General features: G+C 44.2%; 1 protein-coding gene across 4 annotated transcripts in view; it reads left to right on the top strand.

Annotated features, from left to right (window-relative positions):
• Window positions 1-23,129, top strand: part of LANCL2 (LanC like 2) — a 179,615-nt gene that overhangs the window by 99,038 nt on the left and 57,448 nt on the right. For all 4 annotated transcript variants that reach the window (XM_029589566.1, XM_029589565.1, XM_029589568.1 and 1 more), the window contains exons 4-5: window positions 9,228-9,372; window positions 22,796-22,942. In XM_029589566.1, coding sequence (XP_029445426.1) covers window positions 9,228-9,372; window positions 22,796-22,942 — 292 coding nt within the window. The remainder of the gene's footprint in view (window positions 1-9,227; window positions 9,373-22,795; window positions 22,943-23,129) is intronic.

The following is a 23,129-nucleotide window of genomic DNA, read 5'->3' as shown; positions in this document are numbered from 1 at the left end:
GGGTACATATACCCCCACAGGAAATGAAGCAATTCAGTAATTTCCGTCTCCAAAGCAGTTTGGAGCTACTTCACGCTCGCTGAGCGTGTTTCCAAATTCTAACGACTAAATTTACAGAAGAAATCTACTGAAGACGAGCCCCACACTCATGTGGTGATACCAGGCGGTCACTCATCCAGTTGAGTTTCCCGAGCTGACTTCCGTGGTCCCTCGGAGGTAAGAGCCTCGGTCCGGTGGCCGGTTCGCGGCATGGACCCAGCCCCCGAGTGAGAAGGGCTCGGGCGCGGCTTGGCCCCCGAGCTAGACGAGTTCGGGCGCGGCCTAGAGGCAGCCTCGGTCCCGGCGTGGACTTGGCCCCCGAGCGGTTCGGGCGCGGCCTAGAGGCAGCGGGTGCGCTTCCTTAAGCGCGGCGGTGAGGTATTTCCCTATCCCCCCGCAGCCGGAGACCGCCCGGGTCGCAGCCGGGAAGCGCCGAAGACAAGGTAAGGCGTACATCTTTACTTGGTCTCCGAGGAAGTGTGGACTAACTGGGCCTGCTTACGAGGCCGCCCGTCTGGGAGGTCGCCATTGTTGCCTGTCTACTTCTCTTTTCTAATCCAGCGCTTTTGCTTGCTACACGCACGTTGTTAGCGCACGCGATAGGCGCACGTTGTTAGCGCACGCGATAGGTTGTTAGTGCACGCGATAGGCGCCTGTTGTTAGCACATGCTGCTAGGATAAGCACACATATGCTAAGACGCCCATTATAGGCGCACATTTATAAGACGCCCGTTATAGGCGCACATTTATAAGACGCCCGTTATAGGCGCACATTTATAAGACGCCCGCTATAGGCGCACATTTATAAGACGCCCTTTCATACGCGCACTGCTATAAGACGCCTGTTATAGGCGCACGTTTATATGAGACGCCCGTTCATAGGCGCACGTTTATATGAGACGCCCGTTCATAGGCGCACGCTTCTATAAGACGCCTATTTATAGGCGCACGTGGATAAGACGCCTGTGTTAGGCGCACGTGGATAAGATGCCCGTTCTAGGCGCAGGCCGTTACGCGCCCGTGTTAGGCGCACATCGTAGACAAATGGTGCATAAGAAGGCCTCTGCGTCCGCAGTGCTGGCACCCCCAGAATCAGGCATGAACGCTCTAAGCCTCTGCTCAGCATGCAATCTTAGAGCCACACAGAGCGAGGAAGCAGACTCCCTATGTGCCCAATGTGAGGAAGCCATGGCAGTTCCAGGACAAGAACGGTCCCAGCCCAGCGGTTCCTTAGAGAACACTCCGGACTTAGCAGGCCGCGGCGAGCAGTCAGGGAATCCGAGAGACCTGGTACCCCTGCGGCCAGATCTGGCTTCGCTTTCCTGGGTGGAATTATTTAAGGGGATTCACGCCTTTGTCCAGATGCAGTCTGCTCCTCAGAGGGGTCTTTCCGTCCTGGTTGGTCCGGCCCCTGGACCCTCGAGACCTAGGCGCAGCCATTCACCACCCGACAGCCCCAATCATGGGGATTCGGATTCTTCACAGGTAAGTGAGGAGCCCCCCGAGGAGAATGAACTCCCCTCGGAGATAGAACCATATCGGACCATGAGACGCTTCTTTCAGAGAGAAGATCTACCGGGCCTGGTCTCACAATGCCTATCGGAGCTGGCCATTCCGGGCCAGGACCCCCCAGTGGTCCCTGTACAGAACCTTCTGTTAGAGGGCCTGCGCCAAATGGCTCACCACTTTCCCCTCCTACAAGCAGCACAGCAGCTAATCGAGCTGGAATGGAAGGCACCGGAGGCCTCATTCAAAGGGGGTCGGGCCTTGTCTGGCATGTACCCTCTAGATCCGACAGCCAAGGAACTGCTGGCGTGCCCCAGGGTAGACGCCATAATTAACGCAATTGTGAAACGCACCACCATTCCGGTGGAGGGGAGAGCAGCTCTCAAGGATGCGCATGACCGACGCATGGACACCATTCTGAAACAAGCTTTTGAGGTAGCAGCCATGTCCCTTCGAATCGCGACTTGCTGCACCGTGGTTTATCACAGGCAAGAAATAACACCCCGGGAGAAGACATGGAATCCGCTCTCGCATTCCTCACAGATGCAGCCTCCGACCTCGTCTGTACGGCAGCCAAGGGAGTGTCGTCCTCAGTGGCAGCCAGAAGACAGCTTTGGCTCTGCAATTGGGTGGCCGACTCGTCCTCCAAGACTCGACTCACAAGAATGCCCTTTAAGGGTTCCCTACTGTTCGGCAGCGAACTTGAGAATTGGGCTACTAAATGGGGTGCTTCTCCGTTACCCCGTCTACCAGAAGACAGGTCAAGGAGGAACCAGCGTTCCGTTTCTAGACCATCCAGAGGTAGAAACTCTCAGCGCTTCAACCCATACAGGTCTCGCTATCAAGCACCTCGTTCTCAGGCCAGGAATCAGCCCTTTTGGGCTAAGCACACCAAGAAGAGAACCGGCCCGAGTTCTGGCCTCGGCCGCACCCCACAATGACAATCAGCCGACCCATCCGAGGGTAGCAGCCATAGGGGGCAGGCTAACCCTCTTCTACCACAGGTGGGTCGAGATCACTACGGACCAGTGGGTCCTCGCCATCATCCAGGAAGGATATTACCTGGATTTCTTTCGGCTTCCACCGACCAAGTTTGTGGAATCTCCTTGTTCACCGCCCAAGGCAGCGGCACTAGATGTGACCTTACAGAGGCTCCTGGCCCTAAAAGCCATAATTCCAGTACCTGCGGAAGAGGTAACTTCTGGGCATTATTCCATTTATTTCATAGTACCCAGGAAGGAGGGCACCTTCAGGCCCGTCCTGGACCTCAAGTCAGTCAATCGACATCTACGGGTCCCCAGCTTTCGCATGGAAACTCTACGGTCTGTCGAGAGTTCAGTACAGCCAGGGGAGTTTCTCACCTCCCTAGATCTGTCAGAAGCCTACCTGCATATCCCAATCCATCGGGATCACCAGCGCTATTTACGCTTCAAAGTCCTGAATCAGCACTTCCAGTTCCGGGCCTTACCCTTCGGGTTAGCCACCGCGCCTCGGATCTTTACCAAGGTAATAGTTGTAGTGGCAGCAGCACTCAGGAAGGAAGGAATCCTCGTCCATCCCTACCTGGACGATTGGCTGATCAGGGCAAAGTCACCGGAGGAGAGTCACAGGGCAACCAACAGAGTTATAGCCCTCCTGGAAAGCCTAGGATGGGTAGTCAACATACAGAAGAGTTCCCTACAGCCATCCCAGTTGCTGGAATACCTAGGGGTCCAATTCGACACCCAAGACGACAAGGTCAGTCTGACCTCCAAGAGACAGTCAAAACTCCGGAATCATCTGCAGGGCCTGCTGAGCGCCAGCCGGCCCACAGCTTGGGATTATCTACAAGTCCTCGGCCTCATGGCATCCACTCTGGAGGTGGTGCCATGGGCGCGGGCTCATATGAGACCATTGCAACGCGCCCTTCTATCTCGATGGAGTCCACGATCACAGGACTACACCATACACCTGCCTCTACCGGCCAGAGTAAGGTATCAACTACGCTGGTGGTCACAGCCCGGCCACATAAGCCGGGGGTTAAGAATGTCCTCCCCAACCTGGATCCTGCTCACCACAGATGCCAGCCTGAACGGGTGGGGAGCACACTGCGAGGAGCTCACCGCCCAAGGGCGTTGAACCAGAAAAGAATCAAGATGGAATATCAACCGGCTAGAAGCACGGGCAGTCAGGCTAGCGTGCCTGCGATTTGCCCACCGACTTCGCAACAGAGCGGTCAGAGTGATGTCAGACAACGCCACCACGGTGGCATACATCAACCGACAGGGCGGAACCAGAAGCCAACAAATGTCCCTAGAAATAACTCCCCTGATGATTTGGGCAGAAGCCAATCTTCAGGACATCTCAGCCGTACACATCGCCGGGAAGGAGAACGCTGCAGCAGACTTCCTCAGCAGAGAAAGCCTAAACCCAGGAGAATGGCAGCTGTCACCCACAGCCTTTCAGATAATTGTGGATCACTGGGGGACGCCAGCCATGGACCTATTAGCAGACAGGTCCAATGCTCAAGTTCCCAGATATTTCAGTCGCAGGTGGGATCCTCGAGCGCAGGGGATCGATGCCCTGGTACAACCGTGGCCTCAGGGGATCCTGCTATACGCATTTCCTCCATGGCCCCTGTTGGGCGTCATTGTTCGCAGGATTCAGCGACACAGAGGTCTAGTTCTTCTAGTGGCCCCGGACTGGCCAAGAAGACCCTGATACGCAGACATGAGAAGACTACTGGCAGGGAACCCTCTACCTCTGCCTCCAGACCGGGACCTGCTACTGCAAGGCCCCATCCTCCACGAGGATCCAGCTCAATTCTCTCTTACGGTCTGGCCATTGAGTGGGCTAGACTGAAGAAAAGAGGATACTCAGAGCCGGTGATAGATACACTCCTCCGAGCAAGCAAGTTCTCCACATCACTAATATATATCAGGATTTGGAGAATTTTTGAAGCCTGGTGCGATTCTCACAGCACCAATTCGCATACCGCAAGGATTCCTATCATTTTGGACTTCCTGCAAAATGGACTTCAGAAGGGTCTGTCCCTCATCTCCATCAAGGTACAGGTAGCAGCGCTGTCTTGCTACGGTCCCAGACGTGACGGCAAATCCATTGCCCAGCATCCAGACGTTTCACGCTTCCTGAAAGGAGTTAAACACATTCGCCCGCCACTGAAGTGGCCAGTGCCCTTGTGGAACCTTAACCTAGTATTGGAATTTCTAGCGGGATCAGCCTTCAGGCCCCTTCGAGGCCTGTCTCTCCGTTTGTTAACCTTGAAGATGGTGTTCTTGCTGGCCGTGTGTTCAGCACGCCGCATCTCAGAGCTACAAGCACTATCCGTCGTGATCCATTTCTCAGAATCACTCCAGAAGCTATCCATCTTAGCACAGTTCCTTCCTTTTTACCCGAAGTAGTCTCACACTTTCACCTCAACCAAACCATATCCTTGCCTACCACGGAAGGTTTGAAGAAATCGGAAGAAGGTCGAATACTACGTCATCTCGACATCGGCAGACTGCTGTCCAGATACCTGGACATGTCAGAAGCAGTACGAAAGACAGACCACCTGTTCGTCCTGCACAGCGGGAGGAAGCAAGGGGAAGCGGCCTCACGGCCGACCAGGTCAAGGCTCACTCTACCAGAGCACAATCAGCCTCTTGGGCAGAAGCTAAGCTGCTGTCGCCTGCAGAGATATGTAAAGCGGCGACGTGGTCCTCCCTCCATACCTTCTCCAGATTCTACCGTCTGGACGTTCAGGCCAGGGAGGACACAGCATTTGCGAGGGCGATCCTACACGGTCCTCGGGCAGCCTCCCGCCCAGTCCGGGAGTAGCTTTTGTACATCCCATTTGCTTTGAGTCCATCTGCTACACGCTAGGAAATGTTAAGATTACTTACCTGGTAATCTCCTTTTCCTTAGTGTATGCAGATGGACTCAGCATCCCGCCCGGCTACCGGTATACAGGGGGATTCGCTGACTCACGGTAAGCCATGCTTTGCTTATAATAGGGCTTCCACCCTGCCGGGTGTCGACGCCTTCCAGTTGAGAACACTGGCGGTCTCCAGCTACCATCAATTGGTCAGGGTAATCCTGTTGATTAATCGATCGGTCAGTACACATATAGCTATAACAGCTTTGCAAGGAAGATTACTGAATTGCTTCACTTCCTGTGGGGGTATATGTACCTGTGCTGACGTCAGATCCATCTCCAACTGCTAGCACGAGCACACTATACCCATTTGTTTTGAGTCCATCTGCATACACTAAGGAAAAGGAGATTACCAGGTAAGTAATCTTAACATTCTTTAGTATAGACAGGTAGATCCACCTCTCCGTTCTTGGCTGCCACCTGGTTGTGCTATTTTCCTCCTGTGTGGCTGATTGTTCCAGGGTTATTGGTAAGTGTTAATCCAGTCCCTAGACTAGACATTCTTTGTCTGAGCTCAGTGATTTCCTGTTGGCTGAGTGCTGGAATGGTTATCTGTCAATAATCAAGTTTTGCTAGTTTGTCCACAGTTGCTTTTTCAGAGAATACTGGCGAGCTGATATCACTGCAGGAGTATATATATACTGTGATGTCAGCTTTGCTCAGTCTCCATCTGCTGGTAGAGGTGCCTAACTGACTTGTTCTGGATCCACCCGTCTATACTAAAGAAAAGGAAATTATCAGGTAAGAAGTAACTTCTCATTACACCAGAACTCCTCTTTTTTCTATAGCATATATAATTCTGTATGACAACTCTGCATATCTGGGCTGCATAGTTCAGCTTACCCCACATTTTTGGTCAGCCTTGTTGAAATTCTGGGATAGAGCTGAAATTATTGTATTCGTTTGTTTTTTATTATATTTTATTGTTTGCATTTGTGGAAGAGCCTAAAATTAAGAGAAATCAGACCTGAACTGTATTGGAGGTTTTGTTAATTTTATTGTGGTTGTTATGATCATTTATATGCAATCCCAGATTGCTATCCAGAACTTGGATTATGGACTTTTTTTTGGTAATTTTCAAAGCCATTTATACATGTAAAACATAGCTTTATGTATGTAAATGACTTGTTATAGGCACAAAAAATTGGCATTCCAGGAGATAGAGTTGGTATTCACTCACATACATCTGACTTTGAAATGTATGTACATGAATTAATCTGCACAATTTAGGCTCTGTAAAGAACAAGTGTAACTTTGTGCAGGTTAGTTTGTTTGTAACTTTGACAGCAGTGCTGGTAGCTTTTGCTTCCATTATTTGTCAATGCAAAACTGGAAGCCAGCGGGATTGCGATTCAAGTGTACCATGGTCCCGGCACCGTAGAGGATATTGGAGAGTTTCAAGTGGGGTGGGAGGCTTATGATTGGGATGTTGAGAGAGGGGGGGGTGGGGGAAGCAGTGAGTCGGAGGTGTGCTTCACTTAACCAGGGAGGGGAAGAAGGCAGCGATCTGCTGCATTCTACCTGTACAATTTTGAAATCTTTGGGCAGGGGGAAAGAGAGTACAAGACTAGTAGGCCTGCTTGACTGTATTATTTTCTTTTGCCTGCATGACACTTAACATAGTAACATAGCAGTGATGGCAGAAAAAGACCAAATGGTCCATCCAGTCTGCCCAGCAATTTGCTTGTGGTAGTAATGCTAGTAAATGGTAGTAAAGTTGGTAGTAAAGTTGTAAAGTAAATTTGTAGTAAAGTTGTCTCCACCCTGCTTAAAGTAAGTTAAGATTCTGGCTCTAGTTTCCCCCTTGTTTTGTTCAATCCAGGTTTCTCCACCTTGTTCAATGTAAGACAAGACTCTGTCAATGTTAGTTTGCTGGTTGTAATGTAAACCGATGTGATGATTAATTCTGTTAATTGAACCTCGGTATATAAGTTATAAATAAATAAATAATGCTGCTCCATGTAAGTTACCCCCATGCAATCTGTTAAAGGTAGTAACTGCTGCTCCGTTAACTTGACTGTATGCTAGGGGTTCCAAATCTGTGGGTCGTCACCTCAAATGGGGTGACAAAATCTTCAGCTGGGGTCCTAGGCACCTCAAACAGGTACCAGCAGTAGTAGCTTTAGTGGATTACCACAGGGATACTGTGGCCTGCCTGTTTAGCATATTCATAAATGATCTGGAAAAGGGAATGATTGGTGAGGTGATCAAATTTGCATATGATACAAAATTATTCCAACTTGATAAAACAGCAGTGGATTGCAAGGAACTGCAGAAGGAACTAGTGAGACTAGGAGACTGGGTTTCTGAATGTCAGATAAAATTTAATGTGGACAAGTGCAAAGTGTTATACATAAGGAAAAATAATCCTAACTACAGGTATTCAGTGCTAGATTATGTACTAGAAGTCAACACCCAGGAAAGGACCTTTGAGTCCTTGTGGGCAATACATTGAAATCCTCAGCTCAGTGTGTGGTGATAGTGAAAAAAGCAGATAAGAGTGTTAGGAATGATCCAAAAAAGGAATGGAGAATAAAACAGAGTATCATATTGCCTCTGTATCAATCCATATTGCATCTGCACCTTGAGTATTTTTTGTATAGTTCTGGACACGCCATCTCTCTTTTTTTTTTTTTTTTTTAAAAGACATAGCAGAGCTAGAAAAGGTGCAGAGGAAGAGGACAAAAAATGAGAGAGGAAATGGAACAGTTCCCCTGTGATGAGGCTGCACAGACTAGTGCTCTTAAACTTGAAAATGAGATGGCCAAGAGGGGACAACACAAAAGTTTATAAAATAATGAATGGGGTGGAATGGGTGACTAGAGGATCTGTTGCCAGAGGATGTGGACATTGCAGCTAGCATAGCAGGGTTGAAAAGAGGTTTGGACAAGTTTCTGGAGGAAAGTCCATAAACAACTATTAGCCAAGCAGACCAAACAAAGCCATTGCTATCCCTGGGAATGAGTAACAGGAAATAGATCTACTTTATGGGATCTGCCAGGTACTTGTGACCCAGAATGACCTTGGTCTGACCCAGCATGACATTTCTAATGAACAAAATTGTGTTCATTATACTTTTGTTTTGCTTCAATAAACCACCAGCGGCCTCCCCTCCCCCTTTTGCTGCCAAGAAAAACCTTGCTGGTGCTACACAAATTAAAAAATTGAAATTGTTGTTTCCTGGAGCCCCTTACCTCATCGCAAGTATGTAGAAATCCAAATGGAACAGGAGCTGCTCCTGCCCTGTCTTGTCCCTTCTTAAAAATAGTGCCAGCCAACCCTGAAGCTGCCATCATTTTGTTGTATGGAAAGGAGAGAGAGGGGGGGGGGGTGACTGAGTCAGGAAGGAAACTTCAATTTTTAAATGTTTGTGGTACCAGCAGTGCTTTTTATGTCAGGGCAGGGAAGATTCTGGCTCCTGCATTTTATGGCTTTTGGTTTCCATTTTGTTTGAAATAAAAGAAAATAAACCACGAAGAAAACTAGAAATATTGAAAATCCCCCTCCCCCAAAACAAAATGGAAGTGCACACGACTAGTATTTATAATCATAGACACTATTAAAGTTCATGTCTCTAACCCTTTACATTTTGTTGTAAGAAAACATTGTAATGTCTCAGTAATATAAAAATATAATTATGACATGCTGTCCATGTATGTTAACAATGTTATGCAAAATTAAGCCTGTGGCAACACAGCTCCTACCCAGACTAAAATTCCCATATGTGAAGATGTTTCCCAGTTGTTTTTTTCTCTCTTGTATCCAGGCTTCTGCAGATGCAACGAACAGTCTGCATGGATGTAGACCTTCCCGATGAGCTACTCTATGGCAGAGCTGGGTTCTTGTATGCCCTTCTGTACCTCAACGCAGAGATCGGTCCAGGCACTGTGCCCCAGTCCACCATTAAAGAGGTCAGGAGCTTCTTTGTTTAACCATGCATTACAGTGTAAGAGGGTGTGAAATTCAAGTGACACATTTAAAAGGTCACACTATTAAACCTCATGCAGGAAAGCAAGAAGGTACTTAGCAAAACCAGATGGATTCATCTTTCTTCTTCCAGAAGTTTTCTACAAACTCTGCTTTTTTATGCATTCTAACATATAGTATATTGAAAGCAATTACCGTATTTTTCGCTCCATAAGACAGCACTTTTTTTCTCCTCCAAAAGTGTGGGGAAAATGTCTGAGCGTCTTATGGAGCGAATATAAAAAAAACCAAAAAAAAAACCCAAAAAAGTGCTACAACCAATGTTTGTTTTTTTGTTTTTTTTTGTTCCCAGCCCTTTAAATTTAATTAACTACAACCCCCTACCCTCCTGAAACACCCCCCCCCCCCCAAGACTTGCTCCATAAGACACACAGATGCCCGGGAACAGAGACGGTTTAGTACACCTTTTTTTTTTGTTAGTTTAATTTTCACGCTCTGAATCCTAGGTGCATCTTATGGAGCAAAAAATACGGTATTTAAAAGGGATTTCATGCCTGTACATCAGTGGGGGGGCAGGGGACGAAATAACTCTCCATAAAAGGAATAGCAAGTCAACAGATTGGGCTTGCTTGAAGAGCATGGGAATAATCTCAGATAAGTTCAAAAACCACGGTCAGTATATTTGACCTCTATGGCATGTTTCCCAGAAATATTATAAAAAATTAAGAGAGGCCATCCTGAGTCAGATCAAAGGTCCATTAGAGCCTTGCATCTTGTGACCAATCTGGGTCACAGGTACTTGGCAGAACCTAAAGTGTAAATCCATTCCTTATTGCTGACTCCCAGGGATAAGTGGTGGTTTTCCCCTATCCACTTGGCTAATGATGGTATATGGACTTTACTTCCAGGAATTTGCCCCAACCCATTTTAACATCAGCTGTGCTAGATGCTTTCACCGTGTCCTTCCACAGCTTGATTGTGCATTGAGTTGAAAATATATCTTCTCTGATTTGTTCTAAATGTGCTACCCGTTAGTTGTGAGGAAATTCTGTATAAAAAAACTAGCTATTATGAAATTCCTTAGAGGCCTAAACTCTTAGCTCTGTGTTACACTGTCTGAATTTGTACAAAAATACTTTTAAAAACAAGAACCAGAAACAGTTTGCAATCCTACTCCCTTTATTTCATTATCAGATGCATGCACTCTGATGTTAAAGGTTAGCATCAAAATCAGGAAGTTCTGAGCCAGTGTCGCAGTTTTAATTCTTATATACTGTATACTGTACAGATCATGATAATCGATCAACAGATCAGCTGAAAGTATTTAATATATTTAAATATTATTTCCTTCCTGTAACTAATACCTATGCATAAGCTTTCATGTTGCCTACGTGATCAAATGATCAACTTTAAGAAGTAAACAACTCGAAGCATTGCTATATATGGTAATACTCTGGATACCAAAGAATATATATATTTATCCTATCATGCTCTAACTATACATCATCTTTGGTTGTTAGTAAATGAGGAAGTTTTTTTTTAACTGCGTATCCAGGGCATTGTCAGTCGCAGTGCATTAATACAGGCAGGATTCTAACCAGAGAATCCCTCCAGATTACTGTGTATGTTAGCTTGCTCTTTAGCCTACTTTGTCGCATGTCCTGCCTTAAGCTATATTGCCCAGCTAAATAGCATAGCCTCAAACCTTATGACAACTCTCTGCACAACTAATAAAGGAATTCAAAGCTGGAACCCCTGAAATTTATGACAGAATCCTTTCTCTTTGCAGGCAGTTGTCATAACCCTAACTAAGATAAACTACAGCTCAAAATCCTGGGGAACTCTCCCTGCATCCATTCAGGCATTCATTTAACTCTGTGGACCCATGAGGGAGGACATTTCTGGAATCTCCTAAGGTGATGAAGGTGCTGGATAGGTACACACTGCCACAAGGTTGATGGGGGTTGCAGAGGTAGGATTCTTCCTGCAAAAAGACATAATAGATTGCACAAGAAAACAGATAAAATCAAGCAAAACCTACAGCAATAATGAGTATGAAGTAAACAATTTTCTTTCTCCGAGAAAAGCAGAATGGTAGTCCTCACACATGGGTGATGATATCCAATGGAGCCCATCTTGGAACTTTGATCTCAACAAATCTAGAGCTTTCAGTCTGCTCTACTGAGCATATGCAGCTGTAGCCACTTCCCTTTCTCTCAGGTAGAGTCCCTTAGTCTTTTTCCGCAGAGCCCATATGGTTGTGGATTCAGCTTTGCTCTCCTAACATCTAAAGCTGTGACAGTTCTGGAGCTGCAAGCAGCTGTTTTTTCCAGGCAGAGCCTTGATGTTTTTAAATTTTCCCTCACTTCCCTTGCAGTAGTTTAGGTCTAATTTATTTTTCTCTTCTTAGCATATCTCAGTCGGCCAACGGAGGTTTTCCCCTTAAATGCTGCACATGCCTCATTTTCCTCTGTCCTCTCTATTAACTTGTCTGTTTTTGCCTTTGTTAGGAGCCTGTTTGGACTGTCAGTGTGCAGTCCATGTGTGGTTCGTGTAGGCTTCTGGCCTGGGACTTGCCTGAGTTCCTACCCAGGCAGGGGTTCCAAGAAATTCTGTCCAACTGCTGGGCATTGACGGAGGCTCAGACCATAGAGGAATACAGGACCAGATAGTCCTGTGAGGAGGAGAGCTAGTCTCCTTGGTTGGTGACCTGGATGACGTGGCATCCCGTCCTGCATGTCAGATTGATCTGGTAATGCATCTCCTTTGGAGAGAGTGTGAACATGAGCCTGGGTGATCAATTTTGCTGATGCAATATCTGTGCCATGCCCGGAATTGGTTGCCTGTGCACATGCGTGTCAAAGCACCAATGGTCCAGGAGCATGTCAAGCGCCGGAGGAGTATGGCTGCCCTCGAGCACCATGGATGATGTCCTTGACACTGAGTGCCATAATGCCATCAAGTGCATACACCATGAAGCTGTCAGGTGCCATGGATGCCATTTGGTGTCCTGGATTGAAGGACATGGACACCATTAGCGCTGGTGGCGCCATTGATGTCATTGAGTGACATGGAGACCATTGTACACTGTGAGTGCTATCAATACTGTCGAGCATCATGGAGGCCATCATACGCTGTGGGCGCCTTTGGAGCCAGCGAGCGAAATGGGCACTATCAAACATTGTGGGCACCACAGCCACCTTCAACATCGTTGAGCGGCATGGAAAGTGTCAAGCACCGGGGCATGGCGGCTGTTAAGCGCCATCGATGGTGTCAAGTGCCATGGTTACTATAGGATGCAGCAGATGCCATCGATGCCAGTGAGTGGAATCTGTGCCGCCAAGCACTGTTGAAATTGGGCCTTTGGTGCGATAGAGTACCACGGGGGCAATCAAACACTGAGGGTGACAACAGTGGATGCTGTCGAGCACCATAGGCATCGTCTATGCCTTCGGGTTCAGTACCGTGGGCACAGGCGAATGCTGTGAGTGTTGTCCAGCACCATCAGAGATGCAGACCAGCACTGTTAGTGCTGTCAAGAGGGGTGCTATTGAAGGGCATGGCGCCATCATCGTGTTTGGTGTTATGGGGCACCATAGATGTCATTGAGCGCCATGTTCCATCGAGCCTCTATGGACTCCTGCAAGCACCATGGGGTTCTCGACATCAAGGCGCCATGGTTAGACTTGCTGCCATTGGGCACCTTGACATGGCATGCCATGGACACTCTCAGGTGTCATGGATGCTATCAAGCGAGTGGGCATTTTGGATGCCATTGGCTGCCATTGGCACATTCATTCGCATAGAGTGCCATGTTCGCATCAAGCACCTGGATTGCCGCCACGCATCATGGTTGCTGTCATATGCTGTGGACCCTGTCTACCGCCACTGTAACCATCACGTACAATGGGCGTGGGGCACCTTCCACGTTGATTGCCATGGGTGCTCTCACTATTGGGTGGGTAGGCATCATGGGACACCAGCAAGCGCTGGAGACACCATGGGAATGCCATCAACAAAGGGCGCAATGAAGGGCAATGCAGTTAGCGACGCCGTCACTTGAGAGTGCTGCAGCTGCTTTAGCCACCTCATCAGGAGTGCTGATGGTGAGGTTGCCTTTGGCGAGGTTAGTCTATGCCTCCCTTCACCAGGTGTATCACCGGGGTGCTACCATCACTGTCGGCACTGTGGAGTGCCTGGGTGCCATGAGTGATGGCACTACCACATTGCCGCAGGTACTGTCACAATCATTCCTGTTGTGGATGGCACCTGGGTGCCATTCCTTCCATTGCATGTGGTAGATACTGCTCAAGATGTCCCTGGTACTATGCACTGTCACCACATGTACTAAGATATACTTCCATGCTGGACTGCCTGTACCAGGTGCATCATGGCAGTGGCTCTTGATCGCAGTCAGGAGCCATTGGCAGGTGGTGTCAGGGGTGCTTTTTAGTGCCTTCGTGTGTCTGTCACTCGGGGATGCTGTTGGACACCAATGGCGACACCTCACGTTCCACCGCCATAGTTTTTGTGTCTGTCCAGGCTATGGCATGGACTGCTAGGCCCACAGGTACTGTATCTTTCTGTACATGTGCATCACTGTCTCAACAGGGTACTGCAGCACGGGTACACAGCGCTGCTGTTTGCAGGACACAGATTCGGCAAAGGAGCACCACTGTTAAGTGCCCCTCGTGTGTGTTCTTCTGGTGCCAGCAGACATCCCATACTGGTGTGCTGTAGTAAACAGTTTGCTTAATGTCTTAGCCAAGAATACAACCCTATTCACTCCATTTTGGGATGGATACCAGGGTTACCTCCCTTTTTCAGGAGGGGACAGGGCTCTTATGGGATTCCTCCCTCGTTGGCTTATCCTCTGGATCCCCATTAGGGGGAACCTCCAGGTCACATTCCGTCTTCAGTCTGTGACTCCGACTGGAGCAGTGATACCGCATTTAATTCACATGAATCAGTGCAGCAACATGGCCAAGTTCTGCCACTGTCTAACCTAGTGACTTGATTACAAAATGTTCCAGAAGAAAGACTGTTTACAGCCTAGATGGAAAGACCCATGCCCAGTGCTGTTGGTCAAGCCTATAGCCTTAAAATTACAGGGACTTAATCATTGAGTGCATGCCAGTTACTGCAAAAACACTTACAAACCAGAGCCACAAATCCTAGTAGACCAACCAGAGACTGTTTTTTGTCAGCCCACTGAAGTGGCCTCTTTACATCCCAGCGGAGCTACCGAGAACATCGGTGACATTGAGGCACACCTGGAGTGGTCTGGCTGGATTCATTGAAAGGAAATTATCAGGTAAGGGTAAATTTCTCCATTTTCTTTACCTTTACCTAAGCATAATATACATGAAGCCACATGGCTCCAAAGATAGTGATTCTGAGAATTGGAAGATAAATTGTTGTACGTTCTTCAGCAGGTTTTCAAGTGATTCCATCAGGAATAGGAACATCATATTTCTTCATTTTTAGTCATAAATAGCTGCAGTTCCCTGGAATGTCTGGCTAAAAAATCAATTGATTTTATTGCTTTCTAAATATTGTGGCTGATACTGCAAGGGAACATCAGTTTGCAGTTGTGGGACTGCTTATCATGATAGTATGTTAAAAGGTTTCCATATTAATAATTAATATTGATGACTCAAACAGCAGAGATACCAAAAAACTTATTACACAAGTCATTGAGCAGCTAAGAAAAGGGAGCATATTAGTGGTTTCATTTGCTTTTTGTGAAGATAGATAATTGCTTGAAGTTTCTGAAATCTACAGTACATCAGTTTATCCAATCATTATGTATCTCAAAAAACCAAGGTGTTACCATGATCTTTGTCATTAGAAAACCTCACTATGCATTCTGTTTGAATACTACATAAAGAGTTAATATATAAACTGAAGAACTGAAATCTCTAAAGCCAAAATGGTTCTAGTAATAGTAAAAGATGCATATCCTTAAAAATAAGAGAACAAATGTTAAAGTACTTTCATTTTGGACAAGTTTTAGAAAGCCAGGCATGAGATCAAAGATGAAATAAATACAAATAATAAACACTAGGGATTGCATTCATTTTTAGAGTTTATGCATGTAATTTTATGTGCCTAAAACTGCATGTAAGTACAATTCATATGCATAAAATCCAATTTTTATACACACACTCTGAAAACGAATGAATTGAAAAAATGCTTCAAAAAACAAGGACAAACTGAATGACCAGATGGAAACGAAAATGTTTTGGGTGTTTATCCATAATAAACACTAGAGGGGAAATTTTTTGACTGCCTATATTCGTAAAATGTCCGCAGAGGATATCTTTTATACCAGTTACCATGTTACAATGTAAAATAAGCTGAACTTGCCTTATTTGTTTAGTTTTATGTAAACCGATGTGATATCTCGATCGAATGTCGGTATATAAAAGCAATAAATAAAAATAAAAATCTCTTGCCTGCAGATATTATACTAATTTTCAAAATGGAAAACTACCCACACACGTTTGCAATCACTAATTTATATGGCTGGTTTTCCTGAGAAAAAAATTAGGGATGTGCAGCTTGAAAATATGCTTTATATCTTTTCTGTCGATAAGCAGGCTGAATTAGCTATGCTGCATGGGTGACATCATCAGGTGACTCTAGGCGGAGCTGTCTCTCAAAGCTATGAGCTTTTGTCCTCCTGGGCATGTGCATTAGTTCCCACACAAATGAGCATTCTAGAAGTCTCCTCTGTTCTTTTTTTTTATCCGCGCATGGCACAGACAGTGGAATCCTAGTCTCTTGATTCTTCTCTGTCTATAAAAACTCACTTTAGTGAATCCCAAATAGCACTTTTCAGTGCTACAATATGGCTCAGAAAAAGACCCCCAGTTTCAAATATTGTAGTTGTGGCCACATTATGTCCTTCACTGATAGCCAAAACTATTGTTTTGCATGCAATTGTGGAAGAATGTCTCTGGGTTGCTCAGAGGTAGGGAGCTGACAAAATCACCCGACTCCAGGCAGAAGACCTGCCAGTCTCTGAACATTTCTCTGAACATTCCTCAGCTTTACCACCTTCATCGTCAAGGGAGGTAGGAGACCACAGTAGGTCAGCAAAGTCCTCACCAGGTCACCCGCACCATCCCCAAATTCAGTGCCGGCTGGCCTCCACAGAAGTGGTTTCAGCAGCATCCCATTGAGTCGCGCCGATTTTAAAAAAAAAAGAAAAAAAGTTATTGATGCGAAGAGACTCAAATTGTGCACGACATGATTCCTAAAGCATCACATAGAGGCGCCACTATACTCACATGGCTAGTGGGCTTGGAAGGCAATGGCGTACCATGCGTCGAAGACACACCCAACACTGACTAAGAAGCACTCTGCCCAATACTGATGTGCTCCACGGTGCACCGTGCAAAACACAACCATCATGCAACTAAGACCATGACGCACACCTCGAAGAGTTCTAAAACAAAAAAGAAATCTTCAGACATGGAACATGTGGTAGAAGGAACCCCTTAGCCAAAAAGAAAAAAAACAGGATCATGACAAGGACAACATAAGATATTTATTTATTTTATTTATTTAGAATTTTTTTTTTATATACCAACATCCGTTTGCACATCGTATCGGTTTACAAGTAAATTGGAACAATTTAGACATGGGCCTTTACATAGAACAAAAACTATATGATAAATAGGAACAGTAACTATCTGAGTGGCGTATAAGAGAGCAAATTAACTAGGCACAGATTAACTAAGTGCAAGGTTTTAACATTGTAAGAACAGTACAATAGGTAAAAATTATTAGAGTTAAGGGTAAGGAGGATAAAGAGGGAATAAGGAGGGAGGCATTGGTAAAAAATTAAAAAGATTGAGGAAGGGGCTTGGTTGTAGGGTTAGGAGAGGTTGGGGGTAGAGATAAAGGAAATTGTATAATACAGGAGAAAATTTACACAACTTTAAAGCATACGGGTTAATACAATAATTAAAATACTGAACAATAGGGGAAATATTTACAGAAGAGTTCGGAGGCATGGAGTAAAAAATTTACACAACTTTAAAGCATACGGGTTAATACAGTAATTAAAATACTGAACAATGGGGGAAACATTTACAGAAGAGTTCGGCAGCATGGCGTAAATACACAAATTAAGGAGTGTTAGATCAAATGAGGAAGTTTCTGCATATTATTCGCAGTTATGCACAAATTAAGGAGAATCAGACAATGTGAGAGAGAGTCTGGGTCAGACCAAGGGTCCATCAAGCCCAGTATACTGTTTCCAACAGTGGCCAATCCAAGTCACAATTACCTGACAAGTACCCAAACATTAAATAAATCTCAAGCTACTATTGCTTATTAATTAATAGCAGCTTATGGATTTTTCCCCTAGGAATGTATCCAAGCCTTTTTAAAATCCAGTTACACTAACTGCCGTAACCACATCCTTTGGCAATAAATTCCAGAGCTTAACAATACGCCTATTGAAAAAGAATATTATTTGATTTGTTTTAAATGAGCTACTTGCCAACTTCATGGAGTGCCACCTTGTCCTTCTATTATCTGAGAGAGTAAATAAACGATTTACATTAACTTGTTCAAGTGCTTTCATGATTTTGTACACTTCTATCATATTCCCTTTCAGTCGTCTCTTCTTCAAACTGAACAGCCCTAACTTCTTTAGCCTTTCCTCATAGGGCAGCCGTTCCATGCCCCTTATCATTGTGGTCACCCTTTTCTGCACTTTTCCATTGCAGCTCTATCCTTTTTGAGATGCGGTGACCAGAACTGCACACATTATACAAGGTGCGATCTCACCATGGAGCAATACAGAGGCATTATGGCAGCCTCCGTTTTATTTTCCATTCCCTTCTTAATAATTCCTAAAATTCTGTTTGTTTTTTGATCGCTACAGCACACTGGGCCAGTGATTTCAATGTATTATCCACTATAATGCCTAGATCTCTTTTCTGGGTGGTAACTTCTAAGATGGAACCTAACATTGATTCCATTTTAGATTGTAAGCCCTTTTAGGGGATAGTGAATTAGCTATTGTACCTTATTGTAAACCGATGTGATATCTCTTTTTGAAATGAACATCGGTATATAAAAATCGTAAATAAATACATAAATATATATATATATAATTTTGCACTTGTCCACATTATATTTCATCTCACATTTGGAAGCAGATTTTTCCAATTTCGCAAGTTCCTCCTGCCATTTATCACAATCTGATTGAGATTTAACTACTCTGAATAATTGTGTGTCATCTGCAAATTTGATCACCTCACTCGTCCTACCCCTTTCCAGATCATTTATAAATATATTAAAATGCACCGGTCCAGTTATCGATCCCTGAGGCACTCCACTGTTTACCTTTTTCCACTGTGAAAACAGACAATTTTTCCGACTTTCTGTTTCCTGTTTTTCAATCAACTTGCAATCCACAAAAGGACATCACCTCCTATCCCATGACATTTTTTGTTTTCTTAGAAGCCTCTCATGCGGGACTTTATCGAATGCCTTCTGAAAATCTAAATATACCACATCTACCAGTTTACCTTTGTCCACATTTATTCACCCCTTCAAAAGAAAAATGTAGGAGATTTGTGAGGCAAGATGTCCCTTTGGTAAATCCATGCTGGCTGTGTTCCATCAAATCATGTCTATCTAAATATTTTGTGATTTTATTCTTTGACAGTTAACACTATTTTTCCCGGCACTGAAGTCAGCCAGATCACCCCTGGATCCCTTTTTAAATATCGGGGTTACATTGGCCATCTTCCAATCTTCAGGTACATTGGATAATTTTTTTTTTTTTTAATTTTCTTTATGCAATTTTACAAAATATTTAAACAAGATAAATTCTCTTGAAAAGTAATACAGAGAGAGACACAGTAATACAAATTTAGGAAATTTTTTCAAAAGCAATACAATAATTTTCTCTCTTTCTCTGATATCTAGCCCACCATATTTTGGGGGAACATAATTACCAACCTAAAGAAATAACATATTAACAATACAAGAAAATTAAGCCTACTACCGTAGCATATAAGGTTTTATATACTCTAATTGGAACTAGAGTCGATATTCCTGGATTCTGGGGGTCCTGGGGGAACTTTTCCTGCCAAGAATTGCGAAAGCTGTGGAGGGTCATAAAATACATAGGAATTACCATTATGCTTAACTAAGCATTTACATGGAAACTTCAGGAAGAAAGACCCTCCAAGCTGCAATATCTGTGGTTTCATAAGGATCTTGAGTGGAGAAGATGCTGCAAGAAAAGTAGTCTTCAGCGGTGATTTCTGTGTCAAAGTTTTGCAAACGATCCAGCATCTTTGGCTTACATTCACATATGATGACTGTTCGAGCAGTTTTGTCAGTCCAGGTTGGAGTCTCTTGGAGGGTAGATGTGCCCTGTATTTTGGTCTTTCTTCAGGACAGTTTAGACAAAGGACTTGCTTTGAATTCCTTGAAGGTGCAAGTGGCAGCCATTTCCTGCTACTGGGGGCCACAGGGTGGTACTACCCTAGCAGCTCATCCATCTGTGTCCCGCTTCCTGAGGGGCGTGAAGAGGATGAGACTCTTTTTTTTTTTTTTTTTTCCCCATCATTTCCCGATGGGATCTGAATTTGGTGCTGAAGGCCCTTAATGCAGGCCCCCTTTCAGCCTCTGCAACAGACATGGAAATTGGCATTCCTGGTGATATTTTGTTCCGTGTGGCGAGTCGCGGAACTGCAAACCTTATCTTACCAGAACCCTTTTTTTAGTGATCACATCAAGCACTTTTCATTCTGTGCCATATTTTCTTCCTAAAAACAGTTCTGATGTTTTTTTTCCCCCCAAACAATTTTTATTGAGAAGATATCAGTGACAAATACAAACAAGCTTCAAACATCATGTATAAGAACAAATTGTACCGACATCCTAACCCCATTTTAATCTTTTGTTGTCCCCCTCCCCATAAGGTCAGACAAGTCCTCCTTCCAAGTGTAGTCCCGTACATATCCAGCTAGTTATGGGTGCTACTAATCCCAGAAAACCTTCTTGTGTCGCCAGATAGAGGAAACAACCTTTGAGTAGAGAGCGGAAGAGAACAATAAAATTTGAACCAAGTGTCTCGGAACAGTATTTTCTTCTTCAAAGAGAGAGAGGAAAAGAGGGATCCATATCCAATTGGTACAATTCAGTCATTAGTGGCTTAGATAATGCTCCATCCGGTGGTGTAGGTTTCATCCAATGTAATAGAATATACTTCTTTGCAATTAAGCATGCTTTTGCAAAGAAAAGAATGTTATCATTATTGAGGGAGAGCTCCCCGATGACATTATTAAGTAAGCAGTAGGAACACGACCAGATGATCTCCTCGGAAAAAATATCTGAGACCTGCTTACGTACTGCTTCCCAGAAAGTTTGCACAGTAGTACATTCCCACAACGAATGGATCAGGGAGGGAGGTTGTAGATTACATTTCGAGCAGATATTCGAAGATATTATACCCATCTGATAGGCTCTTTACGGGGAAAGCACTATTCTATGAAAACTTCTACCCTGCATTTCCCTCAAGTTAACATTGCTAGTAATTTTTGGTATGGCTAGATAGCATTCCTTCAGCATCAGTGATTCTAATTCCTCTTGAATATCTGCCTGCCATTTTACAGACAAACGTTTGAAAATATTATACCAGAGTAACATTTTGACATAATTTGTATAGAAGTGATAGGGAGCTTTGCTTGACCATAAACATTTTAAGCAATAAGGCAAAGGTAGGATTCTCTAATGGGCTCGTATTCCCTTTCATGAGTCAGTAAACAAAGACCCTCATCTGGGCATAATTTTAAAAATGCGTACGGCTGAACCCCTTATGCCCCTGCATCCAGCCAAAAGAGGGGAACTTTCCTGTCTCGGGGTCTAGAAAGTCCTTTAACACTTACTGAACCAGGGTAGGTGAAATCCCTCTGGAAAGTGACTCGTAGACGTTTACTTTTGGGTTTCCTATAATGGGGTAATGAGGGGACACCTGAGTGGACAGATGAAGAAGTTTACGTATCTCCACCCAGGTTGGTATCTCCAGTTTACGTATCTCCACCCAGGTTGTAACCAAGAGCGATTGAATACCCAAATAGTGAAGCTCTTGTTTAGACAAATGTAATATTAATTTCGGGTGGACCGGAGTACAAATATCAGTAATCAGTGTATATTCAGTGTATTCAGATGTTCCATACAACCAGTCTCCTAAAAGTCTTGAGATTTGCTGCCCAAGAATACATCTTGAAATCTGGTAAATTCAAATCTCCTTTTGCCTTCGGGGCCAACAAGGTAGCATATGCCAGCTGAGCCTTTTTCCCATTCCATAGAAAAGCTGTGACATATATTTTTCAAATCTTTGCTCGATAAGATTATGGGGAGAGCATGCTAAGAAGTGAAGAATTAGGTGAAATTACTGCTTTAAGAAAATTGCCGCATGTTGACTATCAGAGTTTTAACTTTAATTTAACAATCCCATTCAACAGAAGATATAATAGCTTTGTGGCAATAATCATTTTTATAATTGCAACACAACCTTGTAAAGATGATGGAAAATGTTTCCACGTTTACAAGTTGGATTTAATCTTATCTAATAGGGGATGCATATTTATATGATACCATTTTTGAAGGTCTTTATGAATTTGAATAAAAAATCCTTTGGTCCTTCCTAAAGCATTTTTCTTTTTTCCCATAAGGAACGTGATGGACTTTGGAGAGTGATCTTCCAAGTACCCTGTTTGTCATGTGCATCTGATAGGAGAAAATCCTTACTGGATAAAACCTTATTTAAATTAGCAAAGAAAGCAGAATATCAGGAGGCTGATAGTAAGCCAGTCACTGAATATCCGGCTACATTTCAGCAGTTACCACATAGGCAGATAAATACTTAACTGTCTAAATAGATAGCCGGATATCTAATAGGCGGATTGGGGAGGAACTGCTTAATCCATCTACTGTAACTGGATATGTGCCAATATTCTATGGTAGATGGCTAAGTTAGACCTGCTGAATATCCCATGTAAATTAGTCCGATAAGTCTTATCCAGCTAACTTTCATAGCTGGATAACTCTGAATATTGGGCCTGAAGTGGGTTTTTTTTTGTGTCTTAATTTTCTTTTTATAATGATTATAAAAAAAAGGTTCAGTGAGCAATGAATGTATGAAATTGGTCATTCTTTTTGCATCATTACTGAGGTAAATCTAGCTGAAAATTAAGATATTTGTGAAAAAGTGAATGATTTTTGTCAGGATTTTTGATGGATTTTTTTATTGTCCAAAATTTCACAAGCATTTTCTTTAACTCAAATGGAAAAAAAAAAGCACTATGAATATTAGGCATTGAAATTCAGTTTATCACAGTAGCATTGTTTTGTTTTTTTTAATACTAGCTCATTGATGCCATCATTGAGTCGGGTAAAAATCTGTCGAAGGAAGAGCGCAAAAGTGAACGTTGTCCTCTACTGTATCAGTGGCATAAGAAACAGTATGTAGGAGCAGCTCATGGTATGGCTGGAATCTACTATATGTTGATGCAGGTAAGTGAGGGGTATATTGCATTAGAAAGTATCATTCGCACTGTTATATACTAAAGTACTTTTTTGTGCAGACTGCAGAGGTCTACTTGCCTTAAACTAGTTTGTGGGAAGAATTGGGAAAAGCAGTGCTTCTGCTTTGCTTGTCTTGAGACTTTGTGTTGGTATAGTAGCACTGTATTTGTACTTC

The sequence above is a fragment of the Rhinatrema bivittatum genome, chromosome 2 (assembly GCF_901001135.1).
Source record: "Rhinatrema bivittatum chromosome 2, aRhiBiv1.1, whole genome shotgun sequence".
Lineage (NCBI taxonomy): Eukaryota > Metazoa > Chordata > Amphibia > Gymnophiona > Rhinatrematidae > Rhinatrema > Rhinatrema bivittatum.
Note: the sequence above shows the minus strand (reverse complement) of the source record. Positions and strands in the feature narration are given on the sequence as shown.